The following is a 19,173-nucleotide window of genomic DNA, read 5'->3' as shown; positions in this document are numbered from 1 at the left end:
CACTTCGGCGGGTGGGTGTGGACTTGTGGAGCCGAAGGATCTGTTTCCACACTGTCAGTAATCTAATCTAATCTAATATGTCTGTATTGGATCCACTACTTTTTCTGGCAGTTCATTCCACACACAACCCACTCTTGTAAAAAGAAAAGTTGCCCTTCGTGTCCTTTTTAAATCTTTCTCCTTTTACCTTAAAAAATATATCCTCTGGTTTTGAACTCCCCAACTAAGGGAAAAGTCCCTTGTTGTTTACCTTACCAATACCCCTCCTGATTTTATAAATCTCAATCAGGTCACCCCTCAACCTCCTGCCCTCCAGAGAAAAACGGTCCCAGCCTCTCCAATTTATTTTTATGTCTCAAACCCTCTACTCCCAGTAACAACCTGGTAAATCTTTCCTCAACCCTCTCTAGGTTAATAATATCTCTCTTAGAATAGGGTGATCAAAACTGCACACAGTGCTCCAGAAGAGGTCTCATCAAGGTCTTGTACTGGCTGAGTTTTAATTGGGGACCCAGATTTTAAGAACCTACAATGTTCAAGCAGGAGAAATAAGGACTAACAGATAAATGTGTGGGTAAAAAAATAAGTTGAAACATATTACTGGAAGAAGAGGTTCCAGAAGAATAAACATGCAAAGATGGGAGAGTTAACATACTAGAGGTATAAACTTCAATATGTAAAATGCCCTTTTCAAATACCTGAGTTTAATCAGTTCTCCCTGTTGTTATGCTATGAAGCTACCAGCAACAATCAGAAGTTACATATTCTGCACCTACAGCAGGTTAATAGCGGATATCCAATACTTAATTACTCATGACCATTAGGATCTGACTCATTGCTTTTCATACAATTAAGACTGAAAGTAATAGAAATGCCACGAAAGTATTGGGAACAATGTAGTATTTTTAATCTAGCTGATGTAACTGCTGTTGCTGTGTGATTATCACTTATGGTCCCAAATCTCTTTTCTCTTTTCCAGTAGTAAAGCATAAGTAACAAATCTTTTTCTTCTTAATATTTGTTTCATCAAAGTGTAAAAAGCTGAACTTTATTGAATATCATGCTTTAGAGAGATGAAGTTGTGTGAAAGGTTTTATGACCACTGCCATATTTCTTTTCATGTTATTACTTAGTATGAATAAATGAAAGAAAGATACTCCTAAAAGTTTGAAATAAAAACAGAAAGCGCTGGAAAAATTTAGTAGGTCCATGGGAAGAGAAACAGAGTTAACATTTGAGTCTGATATGACTTTTCTGAATACCAGAGTTAGATGAACACAGAATTCTTGGGATTGTAGGACTGGAGACGAGTACAGCGGAGATAGGGAGGGACAAGGTTATTGCAGGGATTGGGATGTCGTTTGACCAGGAACTAGTGTAGGCCATGAGTTCAAGGGTGATGTTTGACATGGAATTAGAGTAAGGATGTGGGCAGCAGAGATTTCAATGAGCACAGATTTTCAGGGTATGAAATGAGAGATGAAGTGGTGGTGTGCATTCAAATGTTTTGCTAAGACAGTGGATGGATGAGGGTCCTCGGACTGATGAGTTGAGGTGGGACGAAGTCAGGCAGTGTTATAGAAGTGGAACTATGTAGTCGATATGGAGATGCAAAGAAGTGTTTGGAAGTTCGTCTTACGGTAAAATATGACAATGAGGTTGTGGATTGTCTATTTCTGCTTCAGACGATTGTCAGAGAGAATGATTGAGGAGAAAGTGAGGGCTGCAGATGCTGGAGATCAGAGCTGAAAATGTGTTGCTGGAAAAGCGCAGCAGGTCAGGCAGCATCCAACGAGCAGGAGAATCGACAGTTCGGGCATAAGCCCTTCTCCAGGAAGGATTGAGAAGAGAAGGATTGAGTCAGGAATGGGCCTGGAGTTTGCGATGGGGTCCAGAGACACTGGCTTCAGTCTTCCAAATATTTAATCAGAGGATTTCTGCTCTTCCAGTAGTGGATACCATACATGCAGCACGATTATACAAAAACTATGGAGGCGTTGACCGAGATTGTGGTAAGATAGGTTTGGATGTAATCGGTGTACATGTGGAAACTAACTATCACCAGCAGTTAGTTGTGTCCAGGGCTCAACTCAATTTTAGCAATGTCACTAATTTTGATTAGAACATTTTAAATTCATTTTGCACTGTAGTGTATGTTTAAATAAAAACGACACTCTCCCATAATTTTGCCATGTGCAATTGGTTTTGAAGGCAATACAAATTTAAATATTTCGTTTAATTTGTAAGCTGTCATTCCTTGCACCTGTTTATTATTTCCCACTTTGGGTAGATGTAATCTGCCTCATCAACTGAATCTCAGCAGCTTAGACACATCTACATTTGTTTACTTCCACTAAAATCATCTCCAGAAAATTGGCATGATATGTTGGCATTCACAGTGCTTCAGTGCTGTTACATTCCACATTGGCTTAGTGCCTGAATATTATGTGTTAACACTAATTACTGTTGTTTCCACTGGTAAAAGTCCTGCCAGTAATTCATTACATATTATAGATCTAAAATCTCAGGATGTTTACCACAAATTTAACCCCTACCACTTCGGAATATCCAGGTTGTTAATGCTGACCTAGAGACTCCATATTTTTATTGACACTGTTCATTTGCAGCTATTGACCACAGTAACAGGTTAGAATTAGAAATAAAAAGTAAACTCCCTCTGCCAGCAGTGAATCTCAGCCAAAAACACTGTTATTTTAAAAGCGGAACTGATATAAACTGTTAAAGCTACAATTCACGAAGTAATTACACAATACTTTTCAGCAAGTTTTTCATGTAGCAAGTTTATATTTTCCTTTTTAGTGATTAAATATATTAGAGCCTTTGGGGTGCTGTTTGTAGGATAGTGTAATGTTGATTATAATAGAGTAATAGCCTGGATAATTCCTGCCTTGCATTTGGAGAGAGATTTTGAAGAACATAGAAGCTTTACCAGTGGGCGATTCAGTAGCTTCAACAGAGTGAGTTATGGTTAGCCAAAGACATTGAGAGTGCTAGCTGTCTTATTAAAGGACTGACCTTAATGGAACAGGCCAAGTTTTTTTTTCTCAGTCCATTCTTCATTTAAGTGTACTCATTTTCTTCTTAGAATGCATTTTTGTTTAATGATGAGAAATTCACAACTGCAGTGTTAAGCATTTTTAACCAAGAATAATGATTTCTGCATTGCAATATTGGACATATTTGCTGCAAATTGAATTGGCTATAGTAGAAAGAAAAGGGAAATTATTAGAAGTGCTGGTTAAGCGAGAGAAGAAGAGGAAAGAAAACATAAATGAGAGCCTGCATTATTTAAACGAAATAGGCATGGCTGTGTTGTATGAGTTGAAATTTCTGTTCGAGTCTTCTGCTTAATTTCAGTGCATTTCACCCAATCTAGGACAGAAGTTTGAGGGATTTTGTTCAGTATTCAGTGTAAATAGCTGCATTAATTAAATCAGGTTACCACTGTTAAATATATTGAGGACTATCTTTTCATGCAATGTTCGTTTCAAACTCTCCTAGTCACTGCCTGATTTCCCTGGTGATTGGCAGATCTTATGGTCAATTATTTGCAAATTAAATTCAGCTGAAAGCTGAGCAAAGGAATGTGTTTGGGAAGTAGAACAATTTTGAATGCAGTTTGTACTCAGTTGGCAGGTTGAGTTATAGTAGAAAGAAAAGGGTGCCCAGAATGGAAACTCTTATTGGTTGTATGATCTACCCTCACTTCTCCTATACTTTAAATGTTCTGAGAAGTATGTAGTTGCCAGAGAGTAAACCAAGGTAAATGCTGAGATGTTGTTTGCAGAGAATTTTAAATTTGACACAAAAATCTTTTCCCAACTGGTGACAATAAGGGATACCGATTGATTTTTTTTTCAAATAAGGTTTTATTTTCTAAACTCGTTTTTTTAGGCCCACTTCTACATCATGCATATTTCCCACTTTGGAACGTTAAGCCAGTTAACAATATATTCTCACATCTCTACAGGTCTTGTTAATTCAGTCACGTCAACGTTGGTTTTTCATTCAACTAATGTTCCTAAACACTGCTGCTTAGTGGATGGTCGCAGATTGGAAGTTTCTTAAATTGATGATATCCTAAATTCATCTTCTTTCTGACAAAACTGTTAAGGTCCATGTTATGCTGTCCTTGCCAACGAGATTCCTTTTAAGATTGTATAATTAATAATCAGTAAATGTATTAAGGTTTGGAATGGTATGTATTAGCATCCGGCCATACAACTTGGAAATTTTCAATTTTTCATTTCACCCTTTGGTTCGCAAAGTAGTTAAGGCATCCTGGAAATTTAAATTTGGAAAGTAGCAAAGAGTTACAAGCCTTAGTGAAGTACAATTGGGTAACAGGAAAAGAAGCACCATTAGCACCCCAGTTATAATATAGGTGTTGTCAGTTGTTTGTCTTCGTGTATTTAAAAATAGGTTGCTCAGAGTTCCTGCAGCTGTGAAGCATAACTCAGTGCTACCAACAGCTTTAAAATTCAAAGTGATTTTTAATTACCAGCAGCAACATCTTTGCAGTTACTGTTAGCAATTGTACTGCTCTAGATGATGTACATTCTTTAAAAATCAGCTGAAGATGGCATTGAAGAGAAGGTGTTTGACTGATGATGTGTGCATATAATGGGAATTGGTACATGCTGTTAACATTGCCAGATGGTGCTGAATATTCACTGATTATTTTTAAATGTGAGCTGGGACTTCCTAATCATTGAATTCATGATGATGTTCCAGGAGTTATTATATGGGAATGAGGTATTGACAAATGCTTCTTGCCATAAACACACTGACTTACTTGTGTTTTTTGTACATTTACAAATGAGATGACAGAGTACAGTCTTCTCAGAAGACAAAAATTCTTTGGCAGACTGAAAATAGATTAAGCAGGTTTGAATTTTCAGTGGCAACACTTCCTGAATATGGATTGTTGGAAAGTGGAGAGTTGGAATTATAGAAATAATACCATTATTCTTCTAGCTTGTTATTTTGGTGTAAAATATCGCTTACATGCTTAATTCACATAATTGCATTTTGCATAAAATGTCTATTTTCAGGCAAGTGTATTATCTGCATGAACAGCGTTATTTGCAATCACTCTCAAATATGCCACTGGGAACATAGAAATCCCAAAAAGCTTCGAGGGTTGGAGGAGCTAAGAGGCAGGGAGGGAGTAAATCTGTCAAGGACTCTGTAAAGTAGGATGACATTTTAAAGTTAAAGCATCGTTGGGTCAGGAGCCAGTGTGGGTCAGTAAGAACAAGAATGATGAGAGGAAGCAGGCTTCGTACTGGACTGGGTATTTGAGTGGAAGCTCCTATCAGGACCAAGACCATACACAGCCTCAAGTTTACAATGGTCTGGTAAGCCATGGATTTGTGGCAGAGACAAAAGATGATCACTTCAGTCTTTGCAATATTTAGTCAGAGGGAGTATTTGTTCATGAAATACTAGATGCAGGATTAGCAATTTGACAAATTAGAGATGGTGCAGTGGCTGAGAGGGAGAGTGGTGATGGTATAATATATATGGAGCCTGATATATTTTTCAGAAGATGTAGCTCAGAAATATCATGTGGTTGAGAAAAAGGTTAGATTCTCAGAGGTGCTATTATGGGAGGAAAAAGAGAAGCCAGGAAAAGTAAGCAATTAAATAAGTTTTTATGAGCAATTATAGGCCGGTATTGGTTTTTCTTAAGAAATTGATTGAAGTCAGTGGTAGTTACAATTTGACATATGTGTATAGCTGTTCATCCAAGGAATCCACACAAGTCCAGAAGACATAGGAGTGGAAGTAAAGCCATTCGGTCCATCGAATTCACTCCACCATTCGATCATGGCTGATGGACATTTCAATGCCACTTAACTGTACTCTCCCCGTAGCCCTTAATTCCTTGCAAGATCAAGAATTTATCAATCTCTGCCTTGAAGACATTTAGTGTCCCGAACTCCACTGCACTCTGCGGCAATGAATTCCACAGGCCCACCACTCTCTGGCTGAAGAAGTATCTTCTCATTTTCGTTCTAAGTTGAGACCCTCTAATTCTAAGACTGTGCCCACGGTCCTAGTATCCAGACCTGACGGAAACAAAATCCCACTGTCCACCTTTTCTAAGCCATGCATTATCTTGTATGTTTCTATTAGATCTCCCCTCAACCTTCTAAACCCCAATGAATACAATTCCAGGATCCTCAGCCGTTCATCATATGTTTGGCCTACCATTCTAGGGATCATCCGTGTGATTTCTGCTGGACACGGTCCAGTGCCAGTATGTCCTCCTTGAGGTGTGGGGTCCAAAATTGGCCACAGTATTCTATGTGGGTTTATAAAGTCTTAGTAGCACATCGCTGCGTTTACACTCCAACCCCCTTGAGATAAATGACAACATTACATTTGCTTTTTTTAACCATGGACTCAACCTGCAAGTTAACCTTTAGAGAATCCTGGACTAGCACTCCCAGATCCCTTTGTACATTGGCTTTATGAATTTTCTCACTATTTAGAACATTGTCCATGCCTGTATTCTTTTTTCCAAAGTGCAAGACCTCGCATTTGCTTACATTGAATTTCATCAGCCATTTCTTGGAACACTCTCTTAAACTGTCTAAATGTTTCTGCAGTCTCCCCACCTCCTCAGAACTACCTGTCTGCCCGCCAAACTTCGTATCATCAGCAAACTTCGCCAGAATGCCCCCAGTCCCTTCATACAGATCATTGATATAAAGTGAACTGCTGCAGCCTCAACACCGAACCCTGCAGGACACCATTTGTCACCAGCTGCCATTCTGAAAAAGAACCTTTTATCCCAACTCTCTGCCTTCTTTCAGACAGCCAATCTTCAATCCATGCCAGTAGTTCACCTCGAACACCATGGGTCCTCACCTTATTCAGCAGCCTCCCATGACACCCCTTATCAAAGGCCTTTTGGAAGTCTAGATAGAGAATGTCCACTGGGTTTCCCTGGTCTAATCTACTTGTTACCTCTTCGAAGAATTGTAAGGGGTTTGTCAGGCACGACCTCCCCTTACTAAATCCATGCTGACTTGTTCTAATCTGATACTGCACTTCCAAGACTTTAGAAATCTCATCCTTAACAATGGATTCTAGAATTTTACCTGCAACCGAGTTTAAGGTAACCGGCCTATAATTTTCTATCGTTTGAATTGATCCTTTCTTGAACAAGGGTTTACAACGGCGATTTTCCAATCACCTGAGACTTTCCCTGACTCCAGTGACTTTTGAAAGATTACAACCAACATCTCTGCTATTTCCTCAAAGACACAAAGTATTTATTAAGTTCTTCACTGTAATTACCTTTATTTACCAGTAGCACCATTAAATCCGATCTTGCCTTCTCCCTTTCAAACTGCAGACTGAACTCTACCATATTATGATCGCTGCTTCCTAAGTGTTCCCTTACTTTAAGATCTTTTATAAAGTCTGGCTCATTACATAGTGCTCAGGCCAGAACAGCCTGTTCCCTTGTGGGCTCCATCACAAGCTGTTCCAAAAAGCCACCCCGTAAGCATTCCATGAATTCCCTTTGGATCCACCGGCAACACTATTCACTCAGTCCATTTGCATATTGAAGTCCCCCATGATCACCGTGACCTTGCCTTTCTGACATGCCCTATCTATTTCACGGCCCCTATCCTGACCACTTCTGAGTGATCCGTACATAACTTCCATTTTTTCTTTTGCCTTTGTGTTCCCTCGACCCCACCCACACAGACTCCACATCATCTGACCTGATGCCATTCAGTGCCATAGATTTAAATTCATTCTTGACTAACAAGGCAACCCCCCCCCCCCACCCCACCACCACCACCACCACACACACTGCTGCCCACCTCCCTGTCTTTTCGATAAATTGTAAATCCTTGAATGTTTAACTGCCAGTTGTAAACCCCCTGCAACCATATCTCTGTGATGCCTACCACATCATAATCATTCACGATGATTTGTTCCGTTAATTCATCCATTTTGTTATGAATACTGCAAACATTCAGGTAAACCTAATTTTCTTATCCTCATGATTTCCATCACCTCTAGCACTATGTCCCACATCATACAGCACATCACCTGTCCAACCATCTCTATTTATTTAATTAATTTATACAAAGTTATGAGTTAAATAATTTCCATTACTTCTCTGTCATCTTATTCACTTAACCAACTAATAGTAAACTTTTAATCAATCACACAATACACAAGAAATATAGATTGAAATGCCTTACCTTAGCAACACACGAGAGTCCTTTTTTATTGATTGGAGGAGGAGGGTGGGTGGGAGACAGTACACGTGTGGTGTCTTGGGATTCAGTTGCTGCCAAAATATATACCTGAAACTCCCGAGGTAAGTTTATATTAAATTACCTTCCTATCAGGGCACTGGTCCTTGCTGTCACTCCTCCCACTCCAACTGCCACTGAAAATGAAGAAGACTATGTAGTATTAAATGTTAGGCGAAGTGAACGTATCTGGACAATAGTACAGCTGAAATTGAGTTGCAGTTGTGTGCAATATCAATTTTTAAAGAGTTGTCAGTATATTTCTGTTTGCACGCATATCGAATATGGTGCTCCAACTCTCCTCTTAGGTTTTGTGATATGGTTGATTTATCCGGACCTATACCCACCTATGTTCAATCTGCTTACAGTGAAAAAGAATGGGGGAACTTCATTCAAATATCAAAATATCTAAGATAGTTGTCTGATATCACTTTCTTGGAGTGAGAGCAAATATTTTTCAAAAAGAGCTGGGAAATGGAACCGTCCTTAACTCCTAATAATGTTTCCTGATCTTTTTTGGCTTCACAATAGGAATAAGAATCTTGGGAGGTTATTTGAGGTAAGAGAGGTTGATGTGTTTTAAACTGGGGCAACAATGAAGGATTGAAGACAGATTGGTATATTCACAGTACAATTGGAAATGCGCATATTCAGTGTTATGATGCTATTACACTATGATATTTCTCTGAGCGTATGTTGAGAGTGTGGTGTTGGAAAAGCACAGCAGGTCAGGCAGCATCTGAGGAGCAGGAGAATCGACGTTTTGGGCATAAGCCCTTCATCAGGAATGAATCAACATTTTGGGCATAAACCCTTCCTTGGGACTTATGACCGAAATGTCAATTCTCCTGCTCCTCGGATGCTGCCTGACCTGCTGTGCTTTTCCAGCACCACACTCTTGGCTCTGATCTGCAGCATCTGCAGTCCCCACTTTGTCCTAGTTGATTTCTCTGAGCATGGCCAACATTACTGTTAAAAAGGTAAAAACACCGACTGCAGATGCTGGAAACCAGATTCTAGATTAGAATGGTGCTGGAAAAGCACAGCAGTTCAGGCAGCATTCGAGGAGCAGGAAAATCTTGTTTTCCTGCTCCTCGGATGCTGCCTGAACTGCTGTGCTTTTCCGGCACCATTCTAATCTAGAACATTGCTGTTAATGCTAGGCAGTCTTCATGCCAGTCATAAGAACATAAGAACTCGGAGCAGGAATAGGCAATTCAGCCCCTCGAGCCAGCCCCACCAGTTAATATGATCAAGACATGAAGGGCAACCTTTTACGCATGAGGATCTGAAACCTGAATATAGGCTGAGGTAACTAATTGTTGTCAGGAGCAACCACTTAATACATATTCTTACTAACTTAGCTGGAAATAAAATGGCTTCTTAATGCAAATAACATAACAAAATGGCTTATAGGCTGCAACTTGACAATTCTGCTTAACGCTGCATAAAATGGCTTTTAGCCCTGCTAAATCTGCATAATTGACTTGACCACAGTCTGTCTCAACAAAGATTAGCAGACAATGCTTCCTTTACAGCATAGAAATAACTAGATGAGATAAGAAGCTATTGGCCATCCTAACTTACCTTAAAGTGCAGGTGCAAAAACCCGATTCATTAGATAAGAATGGCTTAGGTTTTGGAAAGCAAAGTTGGTTCCCAGGAAATATCATTGGGTTGAATTGGTGTCAATAAAACTATTCCATTAATTAATTGGTAATTATGTACAATTATGGCCTGTACCTCTCTTTAAGAAAAGTATAAAAATGTCTTTATTTTAAGCCATGTGCACAGTTTCTCTGAGGAACACGGAAGTGTTTAACCTCTGTGTTTCTGGATGATCTGTGTCCGGCCGTGAGTAAAGAACCAGACAGATTGCTAGTGTTTATTGACCGATCGTGGAACAGAGGCCTCACCCCACAAAAAGGGGTTCCAACTCTTCACACAGAATGTAGTTTGTGTGTGGAATAAACTTCCAGAGGATATGGTGGATGCGGGTGCAGTTAGAACATTTAAAAGATATTTGGATAAGTACATGAACAAGATATGTTTGAAGGAATATGAGCCAAAGGACTAGTTTAGTTTCGGATTAGGGTTGGACCGTTAGGTCTGTCTCCATGATGTATGACTCTATGACTGATCTAACTTTGGCCCCAACTCCACTTTCATGACCTTAAAGGTCTCCAGAATACTTTAACCCATGATTAATTAAAATTCTGCCCCTTTCTTCCTTAAATTTGGGGCAGCATGGTGGCTCAGTGGTTAGCACTGTTGCCTCACAGTGCCAGGGATTCAGGTTTAATTCCATCCTTGAACGACTGTGTAGAGTTTGCACATTCTCCTCTGAGTGCTGCAAAGATGTGCAGGTTAAGTGGATTGGTTATGCTAAATTGCCCATCGTGTCCAGGGATGTGCAGGCTAGGTGACATGGGAAATATAGGATTACAGGTTTAGGGAAGTGGGGTGAGTCTGGGTGTGATGCTCTTTGAAGAGTCAGTGTGGACTTGTTGGACCAAATGGCCTGTTTAAACACTGTAGGGATTCTATTCTATTGATTCAAAAAATTTACACAATGTCACGACATCCACCACACACTGGGATAGTGACTTCCACAAGTTCATAAACCTCCGAGAGAAGTAATTCCTCCTTATCTCTGTTTTAAATCTGCTACACTTTATCCTAAAACTGTTACCATCTGACCTGACATTGAAGTGGTCAAAGCAGATCATTCTGACTTGTTTGGTTTCATGCAATTCTTCTGACATGAGGTCAGTCCTAACACTTGATTAATATTGCAATAATTTACCATTGATGAGACAAATCTGTTTCCATGCTGTACATCTCTATGACTCTATAAAACTGAATTGCACCAGTTGTGATATAAGTGTAGCTGACGAGGCACCAGAGAGAATCAGAGGTACCGAGGACACGATAAATAAACGCATTGCAGAATTGATACCCATTTCTACAATTTATTTCCACCAATCAATTAAATTACTGGATGAAAACATTGCCTTAGTTACTTTGTCTCCTTGGGTTGCATTGTATTTAACCCAAAGTGGCCTAATCAGAGAATTCTGCACATGAAATCTGAAATTGGGTAAATGTGCTAGATTTAAAAATACATTGTTTTGCTTGATCCTTCAGATAAACTTGAACCTTGACTGCTTTTAATCCTATTTTGTTTTTAATTGATCGTGAATTTTATTTTGCTACTTACTGTGCTTAAAACAACTTGGTTGTATTGTAATTGCTATTTATAAATATTTTACAAATGTGTTTTTTTCCCAGGATCATTACTTAGTGTTTCAGTTGTTACAAGGTCTACTGGATTCTTCGTGAGTATGCAGTTATTTGGCTGTTAAATATAGTTTGAATACACAAAGTCAACTAGTTAAAGTCTGCTTTGGAACCTTTCAAGGCTGATGGGTTTTCACAATATTTGTGAACCACCAGCTGGTAATACTTGCAAATAGCTTGATCATACTTTCTGCTGATATGATTAAAATCAGATTACAAGTCTAAGGCAAGTATTAGTATTTTCAGGGTTTTGGAACAAGCAAACTTGGATTGAAGAATGACAAATAATCATAAATTAACACCTATCAGCACAGGATTTGGATGACCTTTAGCAAAAGTGAAGAAAAGAAAGGTTTTCAGCATTACTATTGATGGCACACAAAAGTGTATTAATTCCATTAAGCGGTAAAGCCAATACACCAGAATTTGGGTTTCTCTTCCTGTACACATTGTTATTCACACTCACTATATTAATTGGATTCATGGGCAGACTGATAAGTCTATAAGATGATAGGCTGAATGGCCAGCTTCTCCTCCTATCAGGTCTGTTTGGTCACTCCAAGAGATTGTGGTTGATTTAAATAATCCTCAAGTCCCTTCATAACCCTTGATTCCCTTACTGATTATAAAATCTATCTCAAAGTCTTGAATATATTAATGACACAGCCTCAAAAGCCCTCTGCAAAAAAAAAATCCACAGATTCACTACCATCAGAGAATAAATCTCTTCTTGCCTCTATTTCAAGTGGGCAACCACTAATTTTTAAATGATTCTCTATGGTTCAAGACTCTGTCATAAAGGGAAGCAGCCTATCTGCAACTATCCCATCAAGCTCTCTAAGAATCTTGTTGTTTCATTAAAGATACCTCTGTTTCTTCTGGACTCCAGAGGGTACAGCCCAACTTTCTCAGCATCTTCCAATAAGACAGTCCCTCCTCACCCAGGATCAGTTTTTTGACGTTTACCTAGACTACTCCAATATCAGAATATTTTTCCTTAGATAAGGAGCTTAAAACTGTTCACAGCATTCCAGTGGTGGTCTGACTAGTTCTTTGTATACTTTTAACAAATTCTACCTACTTTTATTCTGTATTCTCAATGAACTAAACACAAACATTCCATTTGCCTTACTTGTTGAATTTGGATGCTAGCTTTTTGTGATTGACTGATGAGGACCCCCGAATCCCATACTCTGTACGTCTCGGCAGTTGTTCTCCATTTAAATAATATTCCCCTCCTCTTTATGCACTTTGGCAGGAAGAATATTAGTTATCTCACATTTTCCCACATCGTATTCAATTTGCCAGGCTTTTACCCACTCGCATGACCTGTCTATATCCCTCTGCAAATTCTTTGTGTAATTCTCATCATTTACATTCCCACTTATTTTGCATCATCTGGAAATTTAGCTGTACTAGATTCATTTTCCTCATCCAATTCACTATCATATGTTATAAGTTATTGTTCCCCAGCACCGATTCCAAAGGCACTCCTCTAGTTATAGGTTGTCATCTTGAAAATGTCCCCCTTATCCCAACACTCTGTCTTCCCTTAGTTAGCTAGTGCTCCATTCATATTAATATTCTACCTCCAACACCGTGGACTCTTATCTTATTAAGTTGCCTAAACTGTGGTATCTTATCAAACGCCTTCTGAAAATTCAAATATATTACATCCGCTGTTTCCCCTTTATCTCTTCAGCTTATTATGTCTTCAAAGAAGGCTAGTAAAAATGGCAGGTGTGACTTCCCATTTGTGAAGTCATGCCAACACTGTATCATCATTTGTACTTCTAAATACTTACTCCTTAACAACATAAATTTTATGCATCAAGCCACTGGGATCATGATGCAAAAGAATTAGCATGTCATTGTGGTACCACTCAGTAGTATGGGATACTCATACTGATGAGCAGGGGAAAATATTCTGTTGATAGACAATTTCTTTACCCTGAATGTTGGAATGGATATGTTGCATCCTAGGGGGTTGATATATTTTAAGATTTGTTTTGAGTTTTTAAGAATCTTACTTGGAGTCTGCAAAGATGATTTCCATAAATAAATGGCACATTACTACATTGTTCTATAGTGAATGCTTTTTTGTAAAAACCTGTGTTTTCTATTTTATTTATTGTCTATCCTCAAATAATGTCGTGTTAGGAGCATTTTAATACATGTGTTTAATATATGCAGCTATCCTCATTTCTGTATTCCCTTTCTTCTTGTTATCACCTTTTATTGCTTCTTGTTATCTTTATCTTTGCAGCTTCTGCACCAACGTCAGCACCTGGCAATTTTAAAGCTCAGCTCCCTGTTTACTGTCGCAAAAACTGAGCTTAGCGTGTCACACAAGTTAGATGGAAAATAAGTCACCTTCTACATTGTCTATTTAAATGCCCTTAAGTCAAATGGAACAGGTTAATTGCACATAGAAGCTCCTGCTTGAGCCAGACCAACATTGAATCTCTGTTATATCAGCATGGACGTTTCCATTTCCCAAATACTGATGTTACTGATCCGAGTAAGCTGTCTACATTAGTACTGAACTGTTCACAGTTTGTGCAATGGGTTCATGGTGTTGGGAACTGGGTTATGTCAATCCCTAATCTCAAACTTAAGTGGAAACAGGAATTGTTCAACCTGGGACAGGTTATGAACTCTGATGCACTCCTTTCAAGTACTGGGGAATTTTCAGCTCTTGAAAACAGATTGCATTGAGCCATATGAAATGTGAATATTTGAAAAAAGAACATATTATCAACTCACCTCAAGCACATTATCAAAAGCATATTTTTTGCACACAAGATTTCTTTTTGAGAGTCAGGTTGAGCGACAAAAAGAAGTGGCTTAATGATGTTGGATCTGATTGTATCAACTGTGACAAAATTCATGTCTTTGAATTTTAAGTAACCTTCTTGTTTTAGTAGAGACCGGACGGGGTGGGAAAACAATGCATTCTAATACGGATGGCTGCCTCATATTAAATCTGCTTTCCTGTCAAAGGTGCTGATTGAAACAGTGACTTATGAACATTTGTAGAGTCATACAGCATTGAAACAGACCCTTTGGTCCAACTAGTCCCTGCTGACCATGATGTCAAACTAAACTGGTCCAACCTGCCTGTGTTTGGCCCATGTTCCATATCCAAACCTTTCCTATTCATTAACTTTTCCAAATATCGTTTAACATTGTAGCTGTACCTGCATCCGTCACTTCCTCTGGCAGTTCATTCCATACATGAACCACTTTCTGCACTTAAAAAAAAACTTGCCCCTCGTGTCCTTTTTGAATCTTTCTCCTCTCTCTTTAAAAATATGCTCCCTAGTTTTGATCTCACCCACCCTAGGGCAAAGACCTTTTGCTATTTGTCTTATCTATATCCCTCATGATATTATGTACCTCTATAAGGTTACCCCTCAACCTGCTATGTTCCAGTGAAAAATTTCCCAGCCCATTTTTAAGCTCCATTCCTGTCAACATCCTGGTAAATCTTTTCTGAATCCTCTCTAGTTAAGTGATATCCTTACTTGGAGAAAGTGAAGCCAAGTTAATGAGCTTCAGAATTTAACTCTGGCTGACTGGGTTACCTGGACTTTACGAATTCTGGCAGCTAAAGGGAAGTGAGGACAACTAGGTGAGAAGAGATTATCCTGAACTGCTGGTTGACCAGGAGAAACTGCTATGCTCCCTCTCCAACCACTAAATTGACCTTCTGACCTTAGCACCATCATAATCTCCACAACTTCCCCTGACCATCATTTGCAGGTTCCTTTTCGAGCCTGGGATTTTTTATGCATAGTATAATCATTCTATGTTCAATATCATTTTGTTATCATCTAATTGGATTGATGTGCTAGAAAATTGCAGGCGAAGTCGAGAGATTTCATAACCTTCAAAGAAAAGGACTTCGTTTCAATTTTTTTCTCCACCTAGGGAGCGAGCAGATTTGAAACAGGTTTCACTTTAAATAAGTGTTCAGCATACTGCTAATTCTTTATAACCGACTTGACAGATGAAATCTGTTTTGAAATCTGGAAATGTATTTTATTGTGTGAGGAATTAATCTCAGTGTTTTACATATTAAGCATGCTTCAGCAAAACTAGCCAGCTGTCAAAATGTTACAAAAAAAGACTTTTGCAGTGTCGGTTTGCTTAGCTCGAAAGTAGGAACTGTTAGTTTGAATGGCTTAAAATATTCACAGTTGGATTTCTGTTTCAGAACTATACTGGTTTTTGTTGAATTGTATGGAATTGATAATGATGGACATTTTTGAACAACTGGGCACTTTTTCATTTAATCAGTTAGGGAACGTGGCTGCCAGTCCATACTGTGGTGCAGATATTCTGTGAGTGAACAATAACTTTCTAATGGTTATTCAGTTTATAATCCTCTAAAACATTTTATGAAGCTTAGGATAGAGATGGGTGCAAACATCAATCCAAGGTTAATGTCTGCTCTTTATTGTAGAACCTTGTATTATCCAGACTCAGCAGCAGCTTGCATTTATATGGCAGCAGTAATGAATTGCTGCATCCCATGATGCCTTTAGTATTTGCTTTGCCTGTTATTTATCAATATTTTCAAGGATAAAGCCTTGTACAAAATACTACTGCAAAGCTTTTTGACACCTCTTCCTGTTTAGTATTAATACAATAGAACACGAGGGAGTTGGAATTAGTTTACAGTATTTGCATTGCCTTCTCTTTGTTTCTGTGCTTGTGATACTGTTGTACTGTAATTGCAAAGCAAAGATTTCAGGACTCCTAATTATTAGCAATTTACTCACCAGATGATGGGAGGCCCCTTCTATTGTAATTGATAATGAGGGTTTTGGTACATAGTTAAATTAGAACATAATATAGTCCCACTGTTTCTTTAATGTGGCAGCAAGACTCCCGTAGCAGTCTTGCCTCTGCAGAACACTGTTGTGGTTTCAGGTTCCGCTGCAGAACTTGAGTACTTAATTATTGCTGGCATTGTAGTTCAAGTGATGGTAAGACGTGTTAATTTGCAGCTATAGCTGCCAGTTCAGACAACTAGAAACCACATGGAATTTATTTGAGCCTACTGAACTTCAAATTGGCTTTCTGGAGTTGGGAAAATTGTTTCCATTTAAATGGAACAGGCAGAGCCTAACACTGGAACCCTTTCTGGCAAGGTAAGTCAATTAGGCCCATTTAAAATCCATAACAACTGTCTGTGAGCCTGCCAGAATTCACTGGTGACTTTGCAATTAAATGGACTTGCTCAGTGCTCCCATAGCTCCCAAGAGCTATCCTTCTCAGGTTAACTTCTCTACATGACTTCCATCCCCTACACTCACTTGGGTTCGGTGATCCAGGGTTGCCTAGAAGCATTACCGGCAGCAGCCAGACCTCTTGGTAGTGCTCAGACAATGGAGAGCTCTTGGTCCTCATTTAGCTTAGGTAGTCAAAGTTCCTACTGGTGATGGACCATTCGGGAACTAAATCATAGCCCTCTTTTTGAAAAATAACGACAAGGTCGTCTGAGATATTGACCACTGAAATCAACTGGTCAACCAGTTATGGAAATTATAGCTGTTTTGGAAATATGCTTGATGAACATTGGTTATTGTGGTCACATGTTTAACAGCATTTTTCCACATTAAAAATATTGGTGCACATTGGACTCCAAGTGTGATAAGTGCTGTACAAATACGCAGTATTTCTTCCATTCATGTATGTATGTACGTACGCATTTATTTATTTGTTGTGTGCCTAGTTGGAGCCGAGCAATTGCCTGATCAGTGGTTAGATGGATTTCTTTAATGCTCCCTGCAAGTGTTGTCAATGGGCATTCCTTGGTAATGTGAGTCATTGTTTGGTCTGCACATCAGCTGTAACCTGGATGTTCTTGGTGAACACATTGATGTTAGCAGGCTGCACAGAGGCCTTGACCAGCCCAGAAATAGATTAAAAGTCACTGTTGACTTTCAAAGTGTTTGCATCTCAAAATGTTGGTGTGCATGTGCAATATGTCATCAAGAAAGTGAATGGGATGCTATACTTTATTATGAGGGATATTGAACATAAAAGTGAGAATGTTTTGCTCCATTTATAAAGGGAGAGCACAAATCAAATACTGCTTGCTGTTTGGGTCTTATTATTGAAGCAAGCTTGTTAATGCATTCAACACAGTTCAGCTGAGGTTTTACTGGATTGGTACCTTCAGTGAATGGATTGTCTTCAGTGGATGGGATGGACTGTACATGGGGTCTTCGATCAGAGAATGGCTTCTGGTCAATCTTTTATCCTATCAGTTCTTCCTGTCATGGTTCCTCAGCATGGTAGTTTGAAACCATTGTGGGGCGGTTTGAGAGAAGACATACTGCTGATGGTTTGAGGATGCTTTTGAATAAGGTAAGGATTGGATTGGAGTAGGCTTTCTCTAGTAGCTTGCCTGTTGCATTTATCCTCCTGACTTGGGTAGGGAGAGTGGCAGTTTGCCCAGGGCTTTGATTTAGTGAAGGTGAGTCATGAGAAGAATGTGTGTGATGATGTACATTGTTGAGTTGAGCTGCACATTGGTAACTTGTGTGTGTAGGCAGATCGGTACCACACTGGATCTCAGAATTCTGCAGGTGAGCAGGTTCACAGCTTGTGATCTCCATATGTAGTGGGCAGTTCAGCAAGGAAGATGTTGTGGGTTTTCGCTTCTGAAATCTCGGTGAGGTTCTGGCTGCATAAGGTTCTATCAAAGGTAATACATGGTTGAGAATCCATGATGATATCTGGTTTTTCTCTTAATATTGACAACGTGAAGGTTGAATCTGATGGATTTTGTTTTTGCTGGTACTCTGTTTTGGGCACCATGTCTTGCGTCAGTCGGCTGGCTTTATCTGTCAACTTGGAGAGAGTCTGCATCCTTATGCCATAGCAGACACCCTCTGCATAGATAAACCTCCAGGACCAGGTAGGGGAGTTGTGGCAGTTTTCCCTCTTATTGTAACCTATGTAGCATATTGGGTCATTTGGTTGCTGAAGGTTCAATCTGGAATTGTGCAGTCCACAGAAGGCTCACCATTTCAGTCCAGATTTGCTTCTTTATTGTCTATTTTTCCAGCAATGCTTTCCCTCCCTGAGGCAAAGAAGATGCCTTGCTACCTGATTGGTATTTGCAGACGGAGGCTTGACATTGTTGGTTGCTGGGCTGCTCTGAAGTGGCGTAAGACTCTCCAACACTTGCAACTTGTGTATGTGCAATGCAGGTTCTTTGAATTCCTGGATTGCGCTGGATGAAGACAATCAAGTGGTGTGCCATCTCATTGGATGGCAATTGGGTAATGCATTTTTTTCTTAGTTAACTCAACAGAATATGTTTCCATTTCTTAATGAAGGAATAAGCTTCTGACCTCTGTTGAAAGAGTACAAATTCTTATCTCTCTCATTTTCTTTCAGCTACAGCAAGTGTATATAAATTTCTTTCATTAGGCGGGGTTAATCATAAAGTGTTCAACAACCTTCAAGAAAATGCCACACCTATTTCTCTCAATCCGAAAGGCTTTAAGCTTGACTGACATTAATTAATTGAAAGATGCTTGGT

At 39.2% G+C, this 19,173-nt stretch overlaps 1 protein-coding gene across 2 annotated transcripts in view; it reads left to right on the top strand.

Moving 5' to 3' along the window:
• Positions 1-19,173, top strand: part of vps8 (VPS8 subunit of CORVET complex) — a 543,230-nt gene that overhangs the window by 197,639 nt on the left and 326,418 nt on the right. For both annotated transcript variants that reach the window (XM_060827508.1, XM_060827507.1), the window contains one exon: positions 11,601-11,647. In XM_060827508.1, coding sequence (XP_060683491.1) covers positions 11,601-11,647 — 47 coding nt within the window. The remainder of the gene's footprint in view (positions 1-11,600; positions 11,648-19,173) is intronic.

This window comes from Hemiscyllium ocellatum, chromosome 7 (assembly GCF_020745735.1).
Source record: "Hemiscyllium ocellatum isolate sHemOce1 chromosome 7, sHemOce1.pat.X.cur, whole genome shotgun sequence".
Lineage (NCBI taxonomy): Eukaryota > Metazoa > Chordata > Chondrichthyes > Orectolobiformes > Hemiscylliidae > Hemiscyllium > Hemiscyllium ocellatum.
The sequence above is the reverse complement of the archived record's forward strand: the minus strand, read 5'-3'. Positions and strand labels throughout refer to the sequence as shown.